General features: G+C 41.0%; 1 protein-coding gene across 1 annotated transcript in view; it reads left to right on the top strand.

Annotated features, from left to right (window-relative positions):
- The window catches only part of LOC119740664 (neuroblastoma-amplified sequence-like), a gene marked incomplete at its 5' end in the record, with an annotated part of 34,078 nt that overhangs the window by 7,650 nt on the left and 2,850 nt on the right, over positions 1-23,578 (top strand). Inside the window, 19 exons of the mRNA XM_038216040.1 lie at positions 362-474; positions 2,325-2,404; positions 3,346-3,563; positions 5,755-5,842; positions 6,705-6,827; positions 8,290-8,601; positions 9,293-9,422; positions 9,584-9,660; positions 11,310-11,610; positions 12,680-12,746; positions 13,951-14,061; positions 14,786-15,033; positions 15,407-15,525; positions 15,930-16,028; positions 16,790-16,903; positions 18,399-18,593; positions 19,889-19,945; positions 20,462-20,706; positions 22,352-22,460. Coding sequence (XP_038071968.1) covers positions 362-474; positions 2,325-2,404; positions 3,346-3,563; positions 5,755-5,842; positions 6,705-6,827; positions 8,290-8,601; positions 9,293-9,422; positions 9,584-9,660; positions 11,310-11,610; positions 12,680-12,746; positions 13,951-14,061; positions 14,786-15,033; positions 15,407-15,525; positions 15,930-16,028; positions 16,790-16,903; positions 18,399-18,593; positions 19,889-19,945; positions 20,462-20,706; positions 22,352-22,460 — 2,806 coding nt within the window. The remainder of the gene's footprint in view (positions 1-361; positions 475-2,324; positions 2,405-3,345; positions 3,564-5,754; positions 5,843-6,704; positions 6,828-8,289; positions 8,602-9,292; positions 9,423-9,583; positions 9,661-11,309; positions 11,611-12,679; positions 12,747-13,950; positions 14,062-14,785; positions 15,034-15,406; positions 15,526-15,929; positions 16,029-16,789; positions 16,904-18,398; positions 18,594-19,888; positions 19,946-20,461; positions 20,707-22,351; positions 22,461-23,578) is intronic.

The raw sequence follows: 23,578 nt of genomic DNA, 5'->3' as shown, positions 1-23,578 counted from the left end.
ATTTTGGGCCAATAAAAGCATTAAAACATTGGTACTTAAGACAAAACACGCCAAACATGCATTTATACAGCCGTAGATAGTGTGCAGTCTTTGTATATTTGTTATACATTTGTAATACACCATTCTGCGGTTTGATACATTTCTCATTCAGAAAAACGACTGCTCTTAGTTGCTCTAGTGGCTTATTTCAGGACCATTGGCAATGGGCACGTGCGCGTACACAGGCTTGAGATTTCTTGTGATTTGCCCCCCCCCCCCCCATTTTTCCTTGCCCCCAATTGAAAAAACCCCCCCCCCAAAAAAAAAAACCATTTAGAGTCTGGTGCCACCACTGCTCCCATGTCTTTCTCATATATATCAGGTCCTGTCTTCAGCTGTTACATGACTGTCCACCAGGCGTTCAGGAAGAGTTAGATCTCATCGCTAGCCTGGCACTTTTGGATGACTACAATGTCTCCATTCTGCCACTGCAAGGTAGGTATAACAAGAGACTAGCCAAGGCTATGGAATTTAGAAAGTAAAGTCGGTCATGAGCCAATATGGCCCATCAGGCTGGCGTTCATCTCCAGTAGTGAGTATGTTTCTACTCTCCCTGGATGGGATGCCAGTCCATCGCCGGTTACTCCCCAGCTAATGCCGGTATCCATTTATACTCCTAGGTGGAGAGAGGCAAGTGGGGTAAAGTGGCTTGCCCAAGGACACAACACATGGCCAGCAGCTGGATTCGAACCCCTGACCCTCTGATCATGAGTCACAAACCCTAACCACTGGGCCACATTCCCCACATGTGATTTGGAAGAATCCAAAAATTAAAAGGATCCCTAAACTCGATCCCTTAAAACAAAACATGATAACATTTTAAAAATAGTATTGTGAAAAAAAAAATTCAGATAAACAATTCCTCATCATTGGGGCAAAACGTAGAAACTAGAGAGCACTAGAGAGCGCAACCTCCGCCAAGGCTAAACAATTCCCTGTTGTATTGTTAGTACATCCAACATGAGGAACTTTTAAAATGCTCAATCATGTTCTGAAATCAAAGGGCAGAAACACTCTGTATTTAATATGTATTGTTCACTTGTTTAATACAGAATTCATAAATACCTAAGACAGTTTACCCATTCCTATTGGTCGAGAGCCCGCCACGTGGCCGGTCTTAAACGGATGATAAAGACATGGCTAGCTGGTCTTAAACACTTTTCAAGTGTCACATGAAATTTGGACTCCTAAAAATCCAGTGCCTCTTACCGTTTTATTGGTTGAACGTTCACAATCCTCACGTAGGCATGCGCAATACTACCAGTGAGTCAGAATTTTATAGTTCTAAATTTACAATGCAATGCCCCAGGTGCACTCTGTACGACGCGCGCGCCAATCTCCATAAAGGAGTTGTTTACATTTTACTCGCCAGCTGGACACTGCATTATTTAGCTAGAGGGGTGTTTAAAAAAACATGAAGTGGACTTGTTGAACAAAATCGGGGTTTTTTTACAAAAAAATTTAGATTTTTTTGACCGAAAAGGTATTTATGAATGTGAATAAGTATGTGCGCCTTCGGCTCGGGTAATTATCAGCACCCAGACTCCAAGCGGTCTTAAACAGAGTGATGAAAACCTCCCGAGCACACATTTATTCCCTTATTATTAAGTGCATCTAGCAGAATTGTGCCATTTCCATAAGGTCACTATTTACATTAGTGTATGATGACTTTAACATACACTGCCTGTCACTTGCACTGTGTGCACGGTATATTGCCCAGAAATGGACAGGTCAATTATTTTTTTTAGAGGGGGGAGGGGTGCCCTAATTCATATGTGGCATGGGTGGCTTGTGCGTAAAGCGCTCGCCTCTCACCAAGGTGACCATGGTTCGAATCCTGGCCGCGGATCCTGGCCTGCCCATGGATCAGAAGTGAGTAGAGTTGTGCGTTGGTTCTCTCCTGTGCCACGAGGGTTTTTCTCCGGTTTTCCTCCCTCTTCCAAAATAGGGGGCGCTCTTCTTAAACCGGCCATTATGCAAACTACGCATTATCAGGGTTTGGGCTTGGTTTTCATATTCCTCGTTCATATCAGAACTCTCTATACCATTTTGGGAAATGGTTACTGAAAACAAATTATCCAAAATTTTAGGGCAAGTTTTGTTTTCATCTCGAGGGTGCACATTTATGCTCAAGGGGGCATATTTATGTCCGCAAGAGGGGCACTTGGGTAAAACTGGGGGGGGGGGCAAGTGCCTGCCCCCCCCCCCCCCCATTTCCGCCACCCCTGACCTGAATGAACAAATGAATAATAAGTTTTTTTGATTTTCTTTTCGATTTGTTTCAGTGAGACTCTGTTCTGACCGTCTCGAGTTGGTCGAGAAAGCTCTGTCGTCGATGCCAAGCTCATACAAAGACTCGAAACAGGTAACAAGAAAATTTGAGAGGTGTTCCAGCAGAATGACAACTGGGCAGAGGTCGAAATAAAATAAAGATAAATTTTAAGATAATAAAAGTACCACTACTTGTTTGTTGCACTTCAATTAGACATTCTGTTAGCAGTCTGTTTAAAGTTTGCATTCACTGACGTCTCCAATAGGACTGAGGAAAAGAGTTTCGAGTTTTGTTTTGATGAAAATGAAAGATGCCCAATGTTTTTGCTTAAAAATTCATTTTGTTTCCACGATTATTATACTATTCCTATAAAATATATGTAGTAAACATATCAAAGAGCACAAATATCGATAGAAAAAAATTGGAAAAAAAAATCTACCCCATTTTTGTGTCTTTCATTTTTTTTTCCATGACTGACTATGCCCAGTACAGTCTTATTTTGACAGAATGCCTGACATTTAATTGTTGAACCCATAATGTCCGTCTTACTAGTACGGTTGCCTAATTAACAATTCGGGCCATTCACAATGCAGTGCGCCACCAAGAGTTTGCCACGGAGAGTTCCTTATCCCAGTGCATTGTGGGAGATGATCGACAAATTCGCAGAGCGGGACATTTGAAATTGTTCGTTTTTCCGGTCAGTAGTTTCGTGCGTGTGATTCGAGTATCTGTTTGCCCTTTTGTTTTCTTTTTATCAATGTGGTGTTTTTTGTGAGGCGGCAGAACGCTATGCCCCAATCTATAACAAATTAGCTCAAGTTGTCTACTGACACTGGACACTTGTTCAAATGGGCCGTGTTTCGTCGACCGTAAACTTAAAAAATGGACTCTCCATGGCAAACTCTTGGTGGCGCACTGCATTGTGAATCGGCAGATTTGGCTTGCATGCTTGAATTTGATAACGCCGTTTGCAAACCTGAAATCTGATAGTTGAAGTTTCACCAGTATTTTTTGTGGATTTGTGTGTTGTACAGCTCCTTCGTCTAGCCAAACTGTTACGCGTCTCGGGTACCAATGAAGCAGACAGGAAGGGCCAAGTGCTGTTACTAGTTGCGGAGGCTGCATTAGCTGCTGCGGACTACCGGGCAATGCATCATACATGCGTAGAGCTGATACAAGCCGGGTATAGTCCTGGGTGGAGCGTGTGCTACAAACTAGCCATGGCCGACGAATTCAGGGATCTCTCCTCAAAGTGAGTCACAAGAAAGTCATCACCAGATTACGTTTATTCATAAATACCCAAGACAGTTTACTAATTCCTATTGGTCGAGAGCCCGTCACGTGGCCGGTTTTAAATGGTTGATAAAGACCGGCTGGCTGGTCTTAAACACTTTTCCAGTGTCACATAAAATTTGGACTCCATTGAATTCCAGTGTCTTGTAGTTACCGTTTTATTAATTGAACGTTCACAATCCTCACGTAGGCATGCGCAATACTACCAGTGAGTCAGTATTTCATAGTCCTAGATTCACACTACATTGGCACAGCTGCGTTCTGTGCCACATCGCGCAGTACGTGCAACGCGCACGCCAATCTCCACATAAAGAGTTGTTTACGACATGGCCATAATATAGCAAGAGGGGTGTTGCAAAAAAACATGAAGTAAACTTGTTGAACAAAATCGTTGGAAATTTATAATTTTTGCAGTGTTTTGACTTTTTGACCGAAAAGCTTTGATCTTTTGACTGAAAAAGTATTTATGAATGGGAATAAATATGTGCTTGGTCGGTATTAAACACTATGTTGTAGACCCGTTGGAGTCTGGGTGCTGATGATTACCCTCGCCTTTGGCTCGGGTAATTATCAGTATCCAGACTCCAACCGGTCTTAAACGGAGTGTTTAATGTAAAACAGGCAATCAAAGCTCACATTTAATCCCTTATAGGTCTCTCTCAAATGACGTCATTTCCTACAGACCAGCCACGTGCATCGGCACTTTGAGCGTCAACTTGCATAACGCGCATCGGCTGCGTCGTATTTCGAACACATTTCGAGCAACAAGCGCGCGTGTTTGGAACATTTTCAACACTGCGCAATGCGTGCTTGATTGTGTAAAATACGCAGTTGTAGTTCTTCTACAGAGATGGCCGTCTTTGAGAGACCTATTAATACCAATGTCCAGGTGCTTTTAAATTATTCTGTCCTATATGGTACAATGTTAGGTGCAGGGGCTAAAGACGTGGGAAATAACCAGGAAGATACTGATAGAGTGACTTAATATTTTTTTGTTTTTAGGCAAATTCAGGGTTGTAACGAGTCACTGATTTTTCACAAGGAGTGACTGGAGTAGAGTCGAGTCATTAGGTCAAGAAAGTCGAGTGGAGTCACCGATTTTTGTGACTCGAATCGAGTCGAGTCATTTTAAAGAAGTGGCTCGAGTCGAGTCGAGTCATTAGGTCAAGAAGGTCGAGTTAAGTCGAGTCACAGTGTGTAGTCGAGTCAAGTCAAATGTTTACCATGAGTCAATTCGAGTCACAAATATTAGAACACTATACATGTATAACAAATAGAGACAAGAAAGTCAGTTGTATCACTAACAGTTAACAAGAAGTGAAACTGTGGTCTTATCTCGTTTGGCTTCCAGTCTAGAATTCTTTTCGTTGATCGCTGACAACATCAAAACCAAATTGCTTTATACAAAACTGTTTCTGATTATTTAAAGTTGGCACGTATCTATTTAATTTTTAAAAGGAGGGCATAAATATAGCCGGCGTTCGAATAATAAGAAATCGCCCAAAGCCAATGATGAAACCATGAATTGGAAAAATAATGTGTTTTGAAGTCTGGTTCCGGGATAGTATTTTGTGCATTCCAGAACCACAAGGTGGGAGTCTGTGACACGTTGTATGTTTGTACGCGACAAGCGGCCGCTGTACCGTGCTGCATTCGCAAAGTGACGTGAACATAAATTTTGCACCGTAAGTCATTGCAAATAGTTTTGCTTTTGTGTTTGGGACTCGAGTCTTATAAGCCTTCGCTCGTGTTGGAATTTCTAAAGAGGGACTCGAGTCGAGTCGAGTCATTTGCTCGTAGTGACTCGAGTCGAGTCAAGTCATTGTCCCACAGGGACTCAAGTCGAGTCGAGTCACCAAAAATTGTGACTCGAATCGGACTCGAGTCATTACAACTCTGGGTAAGACACGTTTATACCACAATGCTTCTCTCCACCGCTCCCAGGAGTGTAAATGGGTTCCTTTTAGAGAGATCAGATTGCGTTGATCTCGAGCTGCTGCAGAAGCTAGTCTCATGGCCTGATAAACAGGGGTAACAATTTTGAAGCGCTTTGAGACATTGGTGTTAAGCACTGTATTCACACCACATTATTAATTGTTATGGTAGCTCCTAGAGGCCATTGTTTTTCCGGGTTTTTGTTTGTTGATTAGACGAGAGCTTCTAGCCTTCTCATTGGCTCATTGTGAGGAGGGGTCACTTGAGGTCATCCTGAAAGCCAGGAATGCTTTGGAAATGCAGGTAGGAAACAAATAAACAAATTTATTAAAATTAGTAATTGCTTAGTGAAATGTGATTCTGTGTTCAGACGATATGTGTCACCCATACAAAAGCTGTAATCGAGTCAATCACAACTCAATCACAAGTCAATCACAAGACAATCGCAAGTCAATCACAAGCCGATCACAAGTCAATCACAAGTCAATAACAAGTCAATTCACAAGTCAATCACAAGTCAATCACAAGTCAATCACTAGTCAGTCACAAGTCAATCACAAGTCAGTCACAAGTCAATCACAAGTCAATCACAAGTCAATCACTAGTCAATCACAAGTCGATCACAAGTCAATCACAAGTCAATCACAAGTCAATCACAAGTCGATCACAAGTCAATCACAAGTCATTCACAAGCCGATCACAAGTCAATCACAAGTCGATCACAAGTCAATTCACAAGTCAATCACAAGTCAATCACAAAGCCTTTGGGTAAGGCCTTGGGCAAGGCACTTTGTCACTCGTTGCTTCTCTCCACCCAGGAGTAAATGGGTACCTGTGAGGGCAGAGATGGTTAATGTGATTGAACTAGCTTCCTTGCGCCTAACAGGCTGCATCGAGCTGTATTCTCCCCAGGGAGCTGAGATGGTATTTGGAATGTTTCATTGGCCCAATGAGCAGGGGTAATAATGATGTAGCGCCTTGAGCACCAGTCCTGGTGGATACATGCGCTTAATAAATACGCACTATTGTTACTACATGTATAACTCAGTTGCCCACATCTATGTGAAACATCAGAACATGTTTTTGTTTTATCTTCAAATTAAACTTGTCCCATGTAGCTTGGCTTAGATGGCTGTTGACCTCTGACCTTTCTCTGCGTTTGTAGATATTATGCCTGTCAGTGAATGCTCACTCAACATCACGTGCGTCAACAACTACTCCTCCTGGTGATGAGGAGGAGGAAGAGACTGTTGCTATGGAAACAGAGACAGAAACACAACCATTGCAGGTAAAACTGCAACTTCAGAAACATTTGTTCAGTTCGAATTGTATAGTCTGTAGATCGGCTGTGCACATTTTACTTTCTAAACACAAGTCGTTGGCTTGTTGTTTGTGAACAAAAATATTATCTGTTATCAGTGAGTTAAAACATACCGTTAGTGTTCAAATAGATCAACCTAGGGCCAAAAAAAAAAGTCTCCGGTTTCTGGTATGCGCGCGCGCGTCGCCGTAGCCATGCGCGTTGGCAAAATGAAAAAAAAAAAATGTCCAATGAAAGATAATGTCTCAAAACCGCCAAACTCACTGGTTGGACTGGAATCCTGCTGCTGCACAATTTTAACGTGTTTTTAGATGGGGTTATGATCGAGAATAAGCTTTATGTGGCCTCTCTGGACTCCCATATATTTGCACTAAGTTTAGTCGGGCACCATTTGCAGTCATCAGCCGACATTTGAGGCAAAAAAGTCAGGTAAAAAAAAAAAAGAGCTGCGTCGCCGCACCACTTTTTGGACAAGCTCCATACCAGAAACCGGAGACTTTTTTTTTTTGGCCTAACCTTCAAATTAATTAATTTAATACTATGAAGTATCATACAAGTGTGTCTAAAAAAAAATGCAAACAAAATATAACGGAATGCCAGACGTACAATGTGTAACCAACATAGATAATATAAGTATGGTTTGCAAGATACGCCTTTCCACTCTGAAATGAGACTTCAAACGTCCAAATCTGATAATTTTTGACAGAGTTATAAGTAATTTTCCAAGAGAGGTCAAATTGACCATGGGACCAAGCTTTCAATTTTAGGCATTGGGACAGAGGTAGCCTAATTGCCTCTGTGTGGATATTTGCCCGGCCCTACAAAATATGTGTTTAGCAAGTAAACACAATTCTAAACACTTTCTTGAGGTGATAACCTCATGCTAAAAATGCTTAGCATGTAAACATATTTACAAACTGATAGCAAGAAAGTGTTTAGAATTGTGTTTACTCACCAAACACATTGTTTGTAGGCCAGGCAAATATCCACACTGAGGCCATTAAGCCCGGTTCATACTTCATGCGAAAGCGAATGCGAAGCGAAATTGACATCATGAAACATTCGCTGCGAAATTGGCCCGAGTTGAAATGTGTTCATTTTTACGAATTCGCAGCGCGAATACTTGCCATGACGTCACAAATTCGCATTTGAGTTCGCTTTCGCGCTGTGTATGAACCGGGCTTTAGGCTACCTTTGTCCCAATGCCTAAAATTGAAAACTTGGTCCCATGGTCAATTTGACCACTCTTGGAAAATTACTCAGATTTGGACATTTGATGTCTCATTTTAAAGTGGAAAGGCATATCTTTCAAACCATACCTATATTATCTGTGTTGGTTTAATACACATTCTACGTCTGGCATTCCGTTATATTTTGTTTGCATTTTTTTTTAGACACACTGTATATTGATTTGTTTCAATTTATTCAGCATGAGGACCAGACTGTTCTTCGCGCGGCTCTCGGCAAAACAACGGCCAAAACTAGACAAGTCTTAGCGGCCACCGGCACCACGACTAAAGCGGTCCTCGCAGCGACAGGCACCACGACCAAAGCTGTACTAGCTGCCGTGGGCGACCGGCGATGGTGGAAGGATACGCTGAAGTGGATGCGTCCACTAGCTGGAGACAGCCACGGCGCGGCGGAGGAATACGGGGTCAGGGGTCACGGGAACGCTAAGATGGAGTATCACGGCTGCCATCCGTTTTACCGGACGGTGATCGATAATCACTTCATCGGCAAGGTAAGTCTTAGACAACTTAGGCTGAAAGAATTGGAGAGATTCACAGAATTATGTGGTTAGTGAGCCAAAAAAATAGGCTCAGCTTGAAAGCAGGATGACGATTTTTGCCGATTTTTTGACAGATTTTTTGTTAAAAAAACAAGTTTGAAACTTTGAAAATTTGACAGAATGGATTTTTTGGCAGATTTCTGGCAGAATTCTGCAAAAATGGATATTTGACAGAAAACAGCACATTTGAAAAAAAATGGTACATTTGTTTGAAAAAGCGTCAATCTTTGCATAATCAGACAGGTTGCCTGGTTTAGGTGCTGAGGTGCACTGGGAACCAGACTTTGTCGTGAAGCAACCGCGTTTTGCCTGCAATTTACGCGATTTCATTACATCTTTATGTAACTATAAATTGTTTATAATGTAATTTGAACCTTAATTAAGGCAATAATACAAATCTGCATGTGATTTTGAGTGTTTGTAGTGTATTTCGAGTACTTCTGGGGAATTCGGCAGATTTTTGATAAAAATCTGACAGATTTTTGAAGTGCATTGGGCAGAATTTGGCCATGACCTTACGGTCACCCTGCTGGCAAGTTTTGTAGTTGGTGAAATAGTTCTTTTCAGGTCCTAGAGCATTATTTCTAAAATAATTACATTCAAATTCTGTCATGTGATAGTCTTGTATTTTAATTTAATGCAGGAACAAATGAACTATGGTCTGTACCGTGCAACTCAAACTGACGGGACACCAGTGAAGTTAAGCCAGGATATACTACACGCTGGATTAATGGAGGGGACCAGTGAACCGAATCTCGGAGCTCAAAATGAAGGTTTAGTTGAAAAATCTCTTCATTTACCTCATGAAATGGATTTTTAAAATCATACTTTGGTAAATGTCTTTTCAAGTTAGTTTGAGTTTACATTTTGAGGGTCATGTACATATTAATTTGTCTCCGAATTTTTTCATATTTCTTAATATCTTTTTTTGCAGTGTTATTACGAGCTGCGCTAGAGGTCATGAACTTTGACCTGACCCTGGGACTTTGCTATTTGCTAGCATTACCAAACGTAAGTATGGGTATCCCCAATGTTTAAATATTTGACGCAGTAAGGATTGTTGTTGACAATAGAGGGCGCCATTTGTACAATACGAGGTAACTAAAAGTGAAATTGATTCTTTAAAATATGGATTCTCAGACAGTATGTGTGTCGTTTAATATGACATTGTGTGAAATTGGCCTAATCAGGGAAACACTAGAAAATTTGAGTCTGATAAGCAGTAATTTCCACAAACAATATCTACAGGATGTATCCAAAAAAAAAAAAAAACCCGAAGGTAAGGCCAAAAAAAAAAATAAGTTGGTCTCTGGTCAGCGCGCGCGTCGATTTTAATCATGCGCGTCGATCTTTTTTTTTTCCAAAATGTTCCGCGGTAGCTCCAACAGCGCCCTCTATTTCCGCCCCTCCTCAATTTTTTTTACCAAAGAGCACCAAGGAATGGGAAATTGCACCAAGGCAAATGATCGAAAGCACCAAGGCAAATTATGGAGGACACTAATGTACATGAGGACACCAAAAAAGCAAAATAGTACCCCACCTTGTCTGTACAATCCAAGCTTGAAGAAAAGAAAAAAAAGCAAAAAAAAAAAAAAAAAGCCGCGTGGCCGCGTCAATTCCGGAACTTTGGTCTGACCAGAGACCAAATATTATTTTTTTTTGGCCTAAATGTAAATTATAAAAAATCTAATAAATATATGTCAAATGGGTGAAAGATCACGTGAAACACCAATGTGTCCTCTTTCCATAGATGCCTTAATTGTGTGTCTGGCCACAGATGACTGAGCATTCGTTGCTTTCTGTCAAGGGTCAAAACCTGTACTGGGCCAAGTTTTACCTGGCTAAGATTGCTGGCTGGTTTGTTATGCAAAGGTTGAAATTAAATGGACTAGATTTCGTGCAGAGCTTTGTGTGGAAAGAGGTGGTGGCCACGTTGAAGGCATTAGGCCAGGAGGGGTGAACTTCAACAATGAGAGTGGTTAAATCACTGTCAAAATTGAATAAATTGTTTTAAAGAAAAGGATGTCTTCTTAAATTAAGTTAAATTAAATTAAGCTGTTCCACATGCCCTTGACCTTTGACAGAATAACAACGAATGCTCAGTCATCCGTGGCCACAGACACACAATCAAGGTATCATTGGTGTTTCACGTGATCTTTAACTTTTTATTAGATTTTTTGTAATTTACGTTTTTACATATGGGTTTCATATTTGTTTGTTTTTTGATACACCCTGTATTAGGCCAAAACAAAATATTCGGTCTCTGGTCAGACCAAAGTTCCGGAATTGACGCGGCCACACAGCTTTTTTTTTTTTTTTTTGCTTTTTTTTTTTTTTTTCAAGCTTGGATTGTACAGACAAGGTGGGTACTATTTTGCTTTTTTGGTGTCCTCATGTACATTGGTGTCCTCCATATTTGCCTTGGTGCTTTCGATCATTTGCCTTGGTGCAATTTCCCATTCCGTGGTGCTCTTTGGTAAAAAAGAAATTGAGGAGGTGCGGAAATAGAGGGCTACCGCAGAACATTTTGGAAAAAAAAAAAGATTGACGTGCATGATTCAAATCGACGCGCGCGCTGACCAGAGACCGACTCATTTATTTTTTTGGCCTTATTTTGGAATTTTTTTTATTGTAACAATATAAATTTCTATTTGTTACAGTCTTTGGATGCGGAACAGTGTTTTGAGCAACTTCCCCGCACAGCCATGACCCTCCAACTAGCCGCCTACTACTACGCCCTCCAAATCCATCACTCCGCCCACCCTAGCCAGGTCACCACCCTAGACCCCGCCTACCAGCTGGCACCCAGCAAGCTGATTGGCCAGGTGGTGGGTCAGGTGACCGGCAACAGCGGCAGTGATTGGTCGGAAGAGCAGATGGGTATGGTGTCCCAGTTGCAGCGGTACGTGGAACTGCTGGCTGATTTCACACAGGCCGAGGCATTGCAGGCTTTGGGACGAGGTGAGGTACTAGACTAGACTGCCATAGGATATGCGCTTCAACTGTGGAGGGCGCTCTTTTCCTTAGTAATGAGACTTTTGTTAAGTTTTACTCTTTTGTGTCAAATGGTTTGTGCCGATGTCAATAAAGTTTTGACTGGAATGGTCTGTTGTAAACTGGATGGGTTAATTAGGCCGAAAGTCCATGTGTCCGTTTTCGATGTACGTATTGCGTTTATGTTTATCAGTTGCGTATCTGTGATGCGTACCCTGGAAATCCATGTATGCATACGTATTTCTCTACACAATTAACAGATGTAAATCTCAAATAGACCATTATCATGTTGCGGCCATCTTGATTTTTTTCCCATTCAAATCAACGTTACCAAAGCGAGGTTGGAAGGAAAAATAGTCTGGTTCCTTTTTGCACAAAAAACATCATTAAGTACTGCTATTGGATACAGGGAACATGACTGAAATGGTGGCAGCATGATAAAGGTCTATAGAGAGCACACAGCAGTTTTGTGAATAGAAAAATCAAGTCTCAATCAAATATGGATTAGTGACATTTTACGAATAAATATTGACAAGAAATCATGTCAATAAAATACAAAGGGTATGTCTATGTTTCATCAATGGAGGATTTGAACATTAAAATCGAGGCAGGCCCTAGTTTGTTTCAACAAGATTCAAATATAAACTGCTTCATTTCAAAGCCAACCATAAGTATACCCCACCACTACACCGTTTATTTCAGTTTTCATACAAAAAACTTTATGCGTGTTGTATGCGTCATCCATTTCAATCGCTACCTGAAGCCTATACAGTTTCAACGGATAACGCAGTACGGATAATTCAATGCATAATCCGGACACACGGACGTAGGCGCGTATCTTTTCGACTTTTACGCATGACGCAGTACGCAAAAACAAATGACGGACACATGGATTTCGGCCTAAAGCTGGGTGGGTTTACGTGTTTGGTGGACTTATGGTTTTGCATGAGTAGATATGCAATTTAATTTGGATTGGTTTGAAACTACTTGGATAAGTCAACTTTTTTCAATTAAATTGACTGTTTTTCTTATGTAGGTGTTGATGTTGCACGCTTCACACAGGACAGTGATTACAAACATGAAACCATACTCGGTCTGGCTATGTAAGTTTGAAATTTGATCTCACTTTGTGTGATGCCCTAGATAAGTTGCTTTTAGCTGTGTTTGATAACTCAGTTATTCCATACCCAACTCTACTCAGCCCTGCCCCTCCCTACACTACCCTACCCTGTTCCAATGTTTCCCTTATCCTACCCTCTCTTTCCATGCTCTCCTCCCCTTTTCCCTTCTCACCCCCTTTTTCCCTCAATCATACCCTGCCCTATACATTTTGCACATTGCCAGACCCAGCTGTTTCCATCCTGTCCCGTCCTATTTTTCCTTATTTCCTTCCCTAATCACCCACAGCCCGAAATCCTACTTTACTGCTCCTAGAGTTTTTATGATTGTATAGTAGTAACTGTGTTTTATATATGTACAATGTACATGTCATGATATATTTTGGTCTTGTCGTGTTTTGTGTATTTTTAAAATTATTGTATGTATACAATATTTATACAATTTTAATTGTACTCTGGGAAATCAATTTTCATGTAATTTTGAGCATGACAATAAAGAAATCTTATCTAATCTAATCTAATCTTTATCTTCACATTGTAATTAGGGAATGTACAGCATTTGCTTTTGCTGTAATTTTCAGAAATGGATGGATTAGGGGCTTAGTATTTTATAGCCAACTGACCTGTTGAAAGTTTTGTGTTCATGGATGCTGGGAAAACCAAGAAAAAAAATTATGTTCTTGTAGTCTGGTTCCCTGACCCTACTTCAGACGAAATGGAGCAACTTTAAACGTCGGGGAAGAGTCAGGTCAGGGAAGCAGACTAGTTGGGGTGCACTTGTTAACAGATGTGTATTCCGATTGCAAACAAAATGAGGACTATTTAGTGAATTGGGGGCAGTATTGAATATGTCGGGGTTTTTTTGGTAGTTTTGTATTTTGATTTTTCCGAATGTCATTACCTTTAAGTGAAAGTCCTGCACCTGCACGCTTGTGTAATTATTTTTTTACAGGTACTAACATTTTGTTTAATTTTTTCGTAAATTTGGTGCGTGGAACTTGGTGCTTGTTAACATTTTACACGCACATGGCAGGCTAATAATCTATTCCAAAAGACAAATCATCAACTCGTGATGAGCGCACACGCGGGTGAAATAGTGAACTGGTTTATTCTTGTTATATATCTTTTACTCTAAGATCAAGTTTCAGTTGTTAAAACATTTTGTTATTAATTTTGTTTCATATTTCAGGACGACGGAAGAGGAAGTCTACAAGCTTTCCATCTCATTGGCTCAGCGTTACCAGTTGCCTCTGTGGGAGGTCTACATGACACATCTAGAGTTCGTCTTCTCAGACAGCGGGTGAGAATATTTACAGATTTCAATAACAACAACAAAATTATTTTAATTTAATTCGCTAGGTTTGTCCAAATGTGACCAAAGTGTGGAGTGCCGTGGCCTCGTGGTCTGCGGGTAATTCTGCAGGTTGTGGGTTCGAGTTCAGCCTGGGGTTATGGTGCATGTGCCCTTGGGCAAGGCACTTTGTCACTCATTGCTTCTCTCCACCCAGGAGTAAATGGATACCTGTGAGGGCAGAGATGGTTATTGTGGTTGATTTAAGCTGCTTTTTGCCGAAAAAAATGGCAGCATGGAGCTGTTTACTCCCCAGGGAGCTGAGATGGTATTTGGAATGTTTCATTGGCCCAATGAGTAGGGTAATAATGATGTAGCACCTTGAGCACCAATAATGGTGTATACGTGCACTTTATAAATACCCATTATTACTATTATTATTAAAGTTGACTAGTGCCTGGTTAAAAGTCTTCAGTTTTTAATTGACACAGTACATGAAAACTTGAAGCAATAGATGAGGACAGAACTGGTTTAAAAATGTAGAAAAAATTTAACTAGTCTAAGACATTGGACCTGTTGGCTTTTAATTTCGAAGATAATTATGTGGAAAATTTGACAACTTGTGAGCACATTATTTGTCAAGTAATTGAAACACTGAATGGCGTACCAGTCAAGAGTAATCATGTGATATTTTGGATGGTAGGCCATGAGAAACCTTTTTTTTTCACAACAGCTTTTTGACACCAAAACTCAAGGAGTACGTCGCCAGTCTCAACATACTGCCAACTTTAGCCTCTCAACCCGCGGACTTCTACGATCGTCTAAACCTCTACGTCTTCCCAACAATAGAGGGCAGCGATCACAACCGACTCATCTATTACTACACGCTTCTCCAGAGTTGTGGGTCAAAGGTTAAAGGTGGCTTAGTGACCCCGGAGGTGCACATCAAGTCTCTGAAGAAGTTGAAGGCAGCAGCACCAGGTAAGGAGTGAACATGAATATTCATATCTTGGATCCCTAATGAATATTCATATCTTGTGGTTTGCAGGTCTGGATTTCAAGAATTTATTGGACGGTGAGACTGACCCTGGTTTGTCCAGTGTTGAGTAGATCCCAATGAATATTCATATGTTGTGGTTTGCAGGTCTGGATTGCAAGAGTTTATTGGACATTAAGACTGACCCGGTGGATGTGATTGGTCCAGTGTTGAGTGGATCCCTAATGAATATTCATATCTTGTGATTCACAGGTGTAGATTACAGGAGTTTATTGGACGGTGAGACTGACCCAGTGGATGTGATTTGTCCAGTGTTGAGGGGATCCCTAATGAATATTCATATATTGTAATTTGCAGGTCTGGATTACAAGAGTTTATTGGACGGTGAGACTGATCCAGTGGATGTGATTGGTCCAGTGTTGAGTGGATCGAACGTACACGTCATCGCTAAACTGGCTGCCAAAATACCACTTCAGGTACGAGACAGTACAGAAATTGAACGCATACTTTTAACTTTTTATACATTTCTTTACTGATGAGGTAAGAAGAAAAGGTGATATTGTAAAAATATAACATTTGAGAAAAAAAAGCTTTTGCAAACTAATTGCTGACTAGATAGACCAAAAAATATACAAATCCTTCAAGTTTTAAGGCCTGCTATTTGATGCAAGCAGGATCTTTCTGAAATGGACAAATAATTTTTATAAATTAGTTCACCTCAAACGAAGAACAACAAACACGGCAACCAAGACGAAAAAAACCCCACTTTTTTGCCAATTTGACTTGACTCTCTTCAATTTTGTTTTGAACCAATTTTGTTTTTACCTGAAAAATAATCATTTTCAATTTGGAAATCAATTTTTCCCTTTGCCTCCATCAGGGTGGTGGTAATGTTTCATCAAGTCAAGTATTCCTGGCCTACATCATCAAACTCTTCTGGGAAGGGGACCAGGGGAATAAGAAGACTCCAGAGTCAACGGTAAGTCTGTCTACAATATTCCAGGGTCTTATGTTTGGTATGAAGTGCAAAATCACATGACCCTTCCTTCCGTTCGAAACCGGAAGTGCCTTATAATTTTAAATTGGCGAAAGATGTGAACCTTCTTTCGCAATGTGAGTCTCTGCCTAGGCTGTACTTTACAAAAATATTACAGGTGCAGTCATAAAATATGAGAGCGCCCTCTAGCGGCATGTTGACAAAGTCAAACATGCATCTAAGCATGCATTTTGAGTTGATGAGTGTGGCATATTTTGCGGTAATCAATGGCCCTAACACAGTGTGGTTGTTCCTACAACCTCTAGTTTTGTATTGTTATTTTCGAAGTCCAACAAGTCCAACAAGACCAGGAAAAATATTAAAACCTAAAATATCCGAGACCGAGACCACTGGATATCGAGACCGAGACCAAGACCACCAAAAACTGATCTGGAGACTGGTCTCGAGACAGAGACCGGTCTCGAGACCTACAACACTGGCATGAGGTATTTCGGATTTCCCGGGTAGCGCTGCCAACATTGCCAAGACTGAATTGGATTCATCTTAAGGGGAATCGAATCCAAATACAGTCTGGGACCCAGACTATAGGGATGTAGGCATGATTAGTCTGTTGTTGACGTTTGGCTTGTTTGACTGTATAAGGGGAATCAAATCCAAATCCAGTCTGGGACCCAGACTAGGGATGTAGACATCATTTGGCTGTTGTTGAGGTTTGGCTTGTTCGTTCTCCTCATTTGCATCAGGCTGACTGGTTGCATCGTTACGAAGCCTGCGGGGAGTTCTTCTCCCGTCTCAGTCCGGCCGATTTCACCGCGTTCATTGCAAGTGTCGTCTTCAATGAAAAATCCATTCAGAAGGTAAGCGAATAAAAAACTTTTATTTTAAATTTTATAATTAAAAAATAAATGAAAAAACAGGATTAGCTATTTTGTAACAGAAATGTTGCGCTATAATTGGTTATAACAAACATTTTCTGGCATCTTTTTTTTTTTATGTGGCAGTATTACACATCCATACATTGCAATGTGTCAAAAAAGAAATGAAAATTAACATAAAACTGTGAAAGATTTTGCATTGTATTTTGTTTGTTTGAAAGGAATGCGCCATTAAAAGTAGAGTATATCATTCGTCATTTGTGCATTTTTTTTTCGTTTGAAGCAACAAAAGTGCTCAAGATCTAAAAACGGGTGCTAAACAACTAACCTGATGAAGTTTCAGCTCAGTGAATGCTGTATATTCCGAGAAAACAATATTCTAGGATCTTGATTTTAATTCAAAAGTTGCAGAGTCATGTTTTGAATTGCGCCCGAAATCAGCGTCCGGGACACGCTCTCATTCGGCTGATTGCAGCTACGCGATGTCACACACTGAATCGACAAATTATAGCAACTGCGCCCGTGTGCATTGTGGCAACGCTTTCACGCACCCATTCACGGCTCGCCGAATTAAACACGAACTACTAACAGAAATTTTAAAAATGCATCTTAAGACACATCTTTGGAAATTACCTTCTTTCTAAACGAAACTACTCAGGGATAAATTACCAAGTGCTAATCTCAGCAAATTTAAATCTTGAAATGAGATCTGTGAAGACATTTGATTAACTGATGGGGAAAAACCCTCGAAATTATTAAGATTGCAAAATGATATTTGTTTGTCTCATCATTTTTTCAGATTTTTCCAAATTCTTTTCCCAATTGACCTTTCAGCACACGTCCAGTACAACTTCTGTCTTTGAAAAGTTGATAAAATGTTGTCCTTAATCCTTATTCATAAATACCTAACAGTTTACCAATTCCCATTGGTCGAGAGCCCATCACGTGGCCAGTCTTAAACGGATGATAAAGACATGGCTAGCTGGTCTTAAACACTTTTCCAGTGTCACATGAATTTTGACTCCTATGAAATCCAGTGCCTTTTACCATTTTATTGGTTGAACGTTCACAATCCTTACGTACATGTAGGCATGCGCAATACTACCAGTGAGTCAGTATTTCATAGTCATAATAAATAAATTCACAACGATCACCACAGCTGCATCTGCGCGTCATCGCGCGGTACGCGCGACGCGCGTGCCAATCTCCATACAAGGAGTTGTTTACATCTTACTCACGAGCTGGTCTCTGCATTATATAGCTAGTAGAGGGGTGTTTTAAAAAAACAGAAAGTAAAATTGTAAAAAAAAATCAGTGGAAATATTAATTTCTGACTTGTTTTGACATTTGGACCGAAAAGTTTTGATATTTTTTACCGACTCGGGTAATTATTGGCATTGCAGACTCCAACCAGTCTTAAACAAAGTGTTTAAAACCTCCCAAGCATGCATTTTTTCCCTTCTTTTATTTTGTTTAGTTGGAGCTAGAGTGTCGTCAGAAAATCGTCAACCGGGCCTTGAAATTCAGCCGCCAGCAGTCAGGAAAACAGAAACTAGCCGCGTCGACCGGGAGTTTCAAGTTAGAATCAGCCGTGGAGAAACTACAACAATATGTCCGTCATCTGCAAAGTCTAGAGTCTGAGGGAGTGGAGGAACTTATACAGTATGACAAGGTATTCATTCAGAAAGGTTTACAAACTTGGAAATTGGAAGAAATCTACAAATGTGGCGTTCAAGCACAAAACCAGTCAGGAGTCAAGCGACTGTATTTTGAGATACAGTCTGTAATACAGCCTGTCTCAAAAAAATGGTACAATCGAAAACGATGTTTTTCAATATTAAATCTCAACACAAGTAAGTCGTTTTGAGCATCACATTAAAGAAAAAAGACCAGGCTTTCCAATACTTTTTGTTTCATCTCATTTGCTTTTGTCAATCCAGAGATAACTCCAGTTTACTGCGGAACACAAAAATCGAGTTTGTGCCACAGTACTCGAAACAACTCTGCCCATGTGTGGCACAAAATCGATTTTGGTGTATCGCACTAAATTGATTATATCTCTGAATTGACAAAAGCAAATAAGATCAAACAAACACTATTGGAAAGCCCAGTCTTTGTTCTTTAATATTATGCCAAGTAAGAATGACTTATTTTGAAATTTCATATTTAACCAATTTTTTTTCTGATTGTACCATTTTTTTTTGAGACAGGCTGTACACTGTACAGGCAAAAATTATCAAAATTCAGGTTTAGGCGTTAGAAGCTAGAATAATGAATATAATTCACTTTCAATGAAATCTATGTTTAAATTTTCCTAAGGAATCTGTTTTGGACACTTTAACAACAATTTTGTTGATTTTTTTCCCCATTTTTTCTGAGGCCCAAAGTTTGGGAACTGAAAATACCTATATATCAGAATTTTGTCCAATTCTTATGTTCTGTACATCGTTGATAAGTTTATTCTATATCTTTCCAATGAACCCAAAATCCCACTTTTCAAAAAGTGGTCCAAGTGACTGGTTTTGTGCTTGAGGGTCGCAAATGGTTTGTTTCGGGCTGGGGGTGGGGTGGGGGGAGGGGATGTGGTACAAAAGGTAAAGGTAAAGGGGGCGAACCTGCGTTCACAGGAACGGAGTGCCCATCTCGCTTTCATTAGCGATTGGGCCAGACTCATTTGCTGCTGTGGGGGGATCGCCACACCTCCTCCACAGCGAGTCTGTTACCTTCCCAGCACTGAATAATGCCGGTACCCATTTAACACCTGGGTTGAGAGGAGTAATTGAGGTAAAGCGCCTTACTCAAGGGCACAACACGCATGGCCACACGCATGGCCACAACACGCGGGGCTCAAACCCACAACCTCACGATCGTGAATCCTGTACTCCACTGCTAGACCACATGTGCCCATCTTGATATATCTTCAACTTTAAGAGTAAACCATTAATTCTGTCTGTTTTTCTACTACAGGACAAGTCGTCTAGTTACACCGTCAAGTATGATCTCACGCAGGGCGACACGGACAAGGCAAGTGCAGATCCTATACAGTCAATTCTCTCGAGTAAAATTGCAAAATTAAATTAGTTTCAGTAGAATTAAATTGATTTGAAAGCTGGTCAAGTGGAATGACCTGAAATGTATTCATTTTGGAAATATAAACATTATGTAAATGTACAAACTTTTCAAATGTATACCCCAGTACATTTGTAATGTATACATTTTCGAAATGTGTACATAAAAATGTATAACTGTTGTATACATTTATGTAGACATTTTTAGAGGTGGAATCGGGCCTTACATTACAATCCTACAGGATCTTCCCCCAAGAAAGAATCATTCTTTAAATGTACAAACTATTCGAATGTATACCCTGGTACATTTTTTATGTATACATTTTTGAAATGTGTACATAAAAATGTATAACTTTTGTATACATTTATGTATTTATTTTTTAGAGGTGGAATCGGGCCTTACATTACAATCCTACTGGATCTTCTTCAAAGAAGGAAGCTATTTTGATTTTGTTCTTCCTTTTTGTTTCAGCTGAGGGCCTTCTTCGTTACTCTCTTGACCGGAGGTGCGACCCTAGAGCTCGCCTCTGGACTTCTCAAACTGACCCCTATGGACCGAGCTACGCCCCTGTCTGTCGTCCAGCACACCTTACAGACCTTACTGACTCTACTGAGAGGGGAACGCAGCGAAGCCACGAGGGGCGTGGAGCTGAAAGAAGAACCCTTAGAGATGGTCAAGATTGTATTGGGCACTGTCAGCAAACATGAACAACTGGGGTAGGTTCTAAACTTCCGATACATCTTGAGTCCTTAACTTTTATTGAGCTTTGCTGATCCCAGAGGACCAGCCGAGTGTCCTCCGTGTACATACGTAAAGGTACCTGACTGACTGACTGACTGACAAGTCCATCACAAGTCAATCGCAAGTCAATCACATGTCATCACAAGTCGATCACAAGTCGATCACAAGTCAATCACAAGTCCATCACAAGTCCATCACAAGTCAATCACAAGTCCATCACAAATCCATCACAAGTCCATCACAAGTCAATCGCAAGTCCATCACAAGTCCATTACAAGTCCATCACAAGTCCATCACAAGTCAATCACAAGTCAATCACAAGTCAATCACAAGTCAATCGCAAGTCAATCACAAGTCCATCACAAGTCATCACAAGTCCATCACAGGTCCATCACAAGTCTATCACAAATCCATGGCAAGTCAATCACAAGTCCATCACATATCAATCGCAAGTCAGTCACAAGTCAACCACAAGTCAATCACAAGTCCGTCACAAGTCAATCACAAGTCCATCACATGTCAATCGCAAGTCAGTCACAAGTCAACCACAAGTCCATCACAAGTCCATCACAAGTCCATCACAAGTCAATCACAAGTCCATCGCAAGTCAATCACAAGTCCATCACGTCAATCGCAAGTCCATCACAAGTCAATTGCAAGTAAATCGTAATTTATCACAAGTCAATCGCAAGTCAGTCACAAGTCCATCACAAGTCAATCACAAGTCAATCACAAGTCCATCACAAGTCTATCACAAGTCCATAACAAGTCCATCACAAGTCCATCACAAGTCCATCACAAGTCCATCACAAGTCATCACAAGTCATCACAAGTCAATCACAGTCAATTGCAAGTCCATAACAAGTCAACCACAAATCAACCACAAGTCAATCACAAGTCCATCACAAGTCCATCACAAGTCCATCACAAGTCCATCACAAGTCAATTGCAAGTCACAACAAGTCCTCTAGTCTTAAGTCAAGTCACAAGCTATTCAAATGAACTGTGTCAAAGGCATTCTTTGGTTATTGTTCATCCTCCATTACTTGTGACTGGAATTATGACGTGCTTGTGATCACTCAAGAGTAGCTCAACCTCAACACTGTTTAATAATAAGGATCGTTGTTGCTAACTAGGGTATTTTTAGCTGCAGAAAGCAGCTCAAGAAATGATCGTGCCTCTCTGTTGGTTAGTAACAAACTTCACCAAATGCCCTTTTTGGCAACCAATCACCTTGTCCCTTAAGGCCCCCCGCCCAACGTCACATGCTTCAGGTCTCGTGATTCAGAGTTACCAACTATTTGCAATCGTGGAAAATAGGTTCACGACTCATCACGAGGTCACTTATTTTGCATTGGGGCTAGCACTGTACTGCACACAAACTGGGTGTTCCACATGCTATAAAATGCTCCATGCACCAACTGACGTTCAACAAAATAATGGGAATCCTTTTCAGTTGACAGTCACGACCGTGTGAGTAGCTGTGCATTATAAGAACAGACTTTTACATCATGTGCATGACTTATAGGCTACAGCAGGTCTACAGTTGGGCTGCAGCTTCCGAGATCATTTTGAGCTTGGGTTTTTTTTCTTCTTTTTTTGGGCAATTTATTTCCTCAGGGGTAGCATGGTGTCTGCAGGTCAAGTTCTAGATGTTCTGAGACCGTTCTGCAGCGATAGTTCCATCGATGCCAAGCTACGCATTGATGTCTTACTTATCCTGGAAAAGGTTGTTGTATCAGTTTTTATTTTAGCTGCATTCAAATTACTTGACTTGCAATTACACATGAAGTGCTTGGGTAATTTTTGGACAGTACTTAGGCAAGGCAGTTTTGGGCAGTACAGGGAGTAACAGGCAGGGCGGTTGGGGCAGTAAAGGGGGTAACAGGCTGGGTGGTTTGGGGCGGTACAGGGAGTAACGGGCAGGGTGGTTTGGGGCAGTACAGGGAGTAACAGGCAGAGTGGTTTGGGGCAGTACAGGGAGTAACAGGCAGAGTGGTTTGGGGCAGTACAGGGAGTAACAGGCAGAGTGGTTTGGGGCAGTACAGGGAGTAACAGGCAGAGTGGTTTGGGGCAGTACAAGGAGTAACAGGCTGGGTGGTTTGGGGCGGTACAGGGAGTAACGGGCAGGGTGGTTTGGGGCAGTACAGGGAGTAACAGGCAGAGTGGTTTGGGGCAGTACAGGGAGTAACAGGCAGAGTGGTTTGGGGCAGTACAGGGAGTAACAGGCAGGGTGGTTTGGGACGGTACAGGGAATGACAGGCAGGGTGGTTTGGGGCAATACAGGGTGAGTAAAAAAACCGAAACCCAAATGTCAAGACTATTGTTTTAGTGAAGTTCTGTGTGTAACACTTTCAGAATCTAGGATATGAAAGCCCAATTCATAAGCTTTCTTGTAGTACAAGAATCATTCAAATCGCTCATGTACTTTCCAAGTTACAGAGTGTTAAACACAACCACCGTTTTAAATTTCTGTCCACGGATCACACGAAGGTAAGTATTCTTTCAGCAAAACGAAAACAATTCACATACGGATGTGTGTGAATAGTCTTCGTTTTGCTGAAAGAACGCACACTTCCGTCCGTGGACAGAACTGTAAAACGGTGTTTGTGTTTAAAACTCCGTAACTTGGAAAGTACATGAGTGATTTGAATGATTCTTGTACTAAAAGAAAGCTTGTGAATTGGGCTTTCATGTCCTAGATTTTGAAAGTGCTACATTCAGAACTTCACTAAAACAATAGTCCCGACATTTGGGTTTCGTTGGTTTTTTTTACTCACCCTGTACAGGGAGTAACAGGCAGGGCGGTATATCGATATGGGGCAGTAACTGCCAGGGTGGTTTAGG

This window comes from Patiria miniata, unplaced genomic scaffold (assembly GCF_015706575.1).
Source record: "Patiria miniata isolate m_02_andy unplaced genomic scaffold, ASM1570657v1 HiC_scaffold_10, whole genome shotgun sequence".
Classification (NCBI taxonomy): Eukaryota; Metazoa; Echinodermata; class Asteroidea; order Valvatida; family Asterinidae; genus Patiria; species Patiria miniata.
Note: the sequence above shows the minus strand (reverse complement) of the source record. Positions and strands in the feature narration are given on the sequence as shown.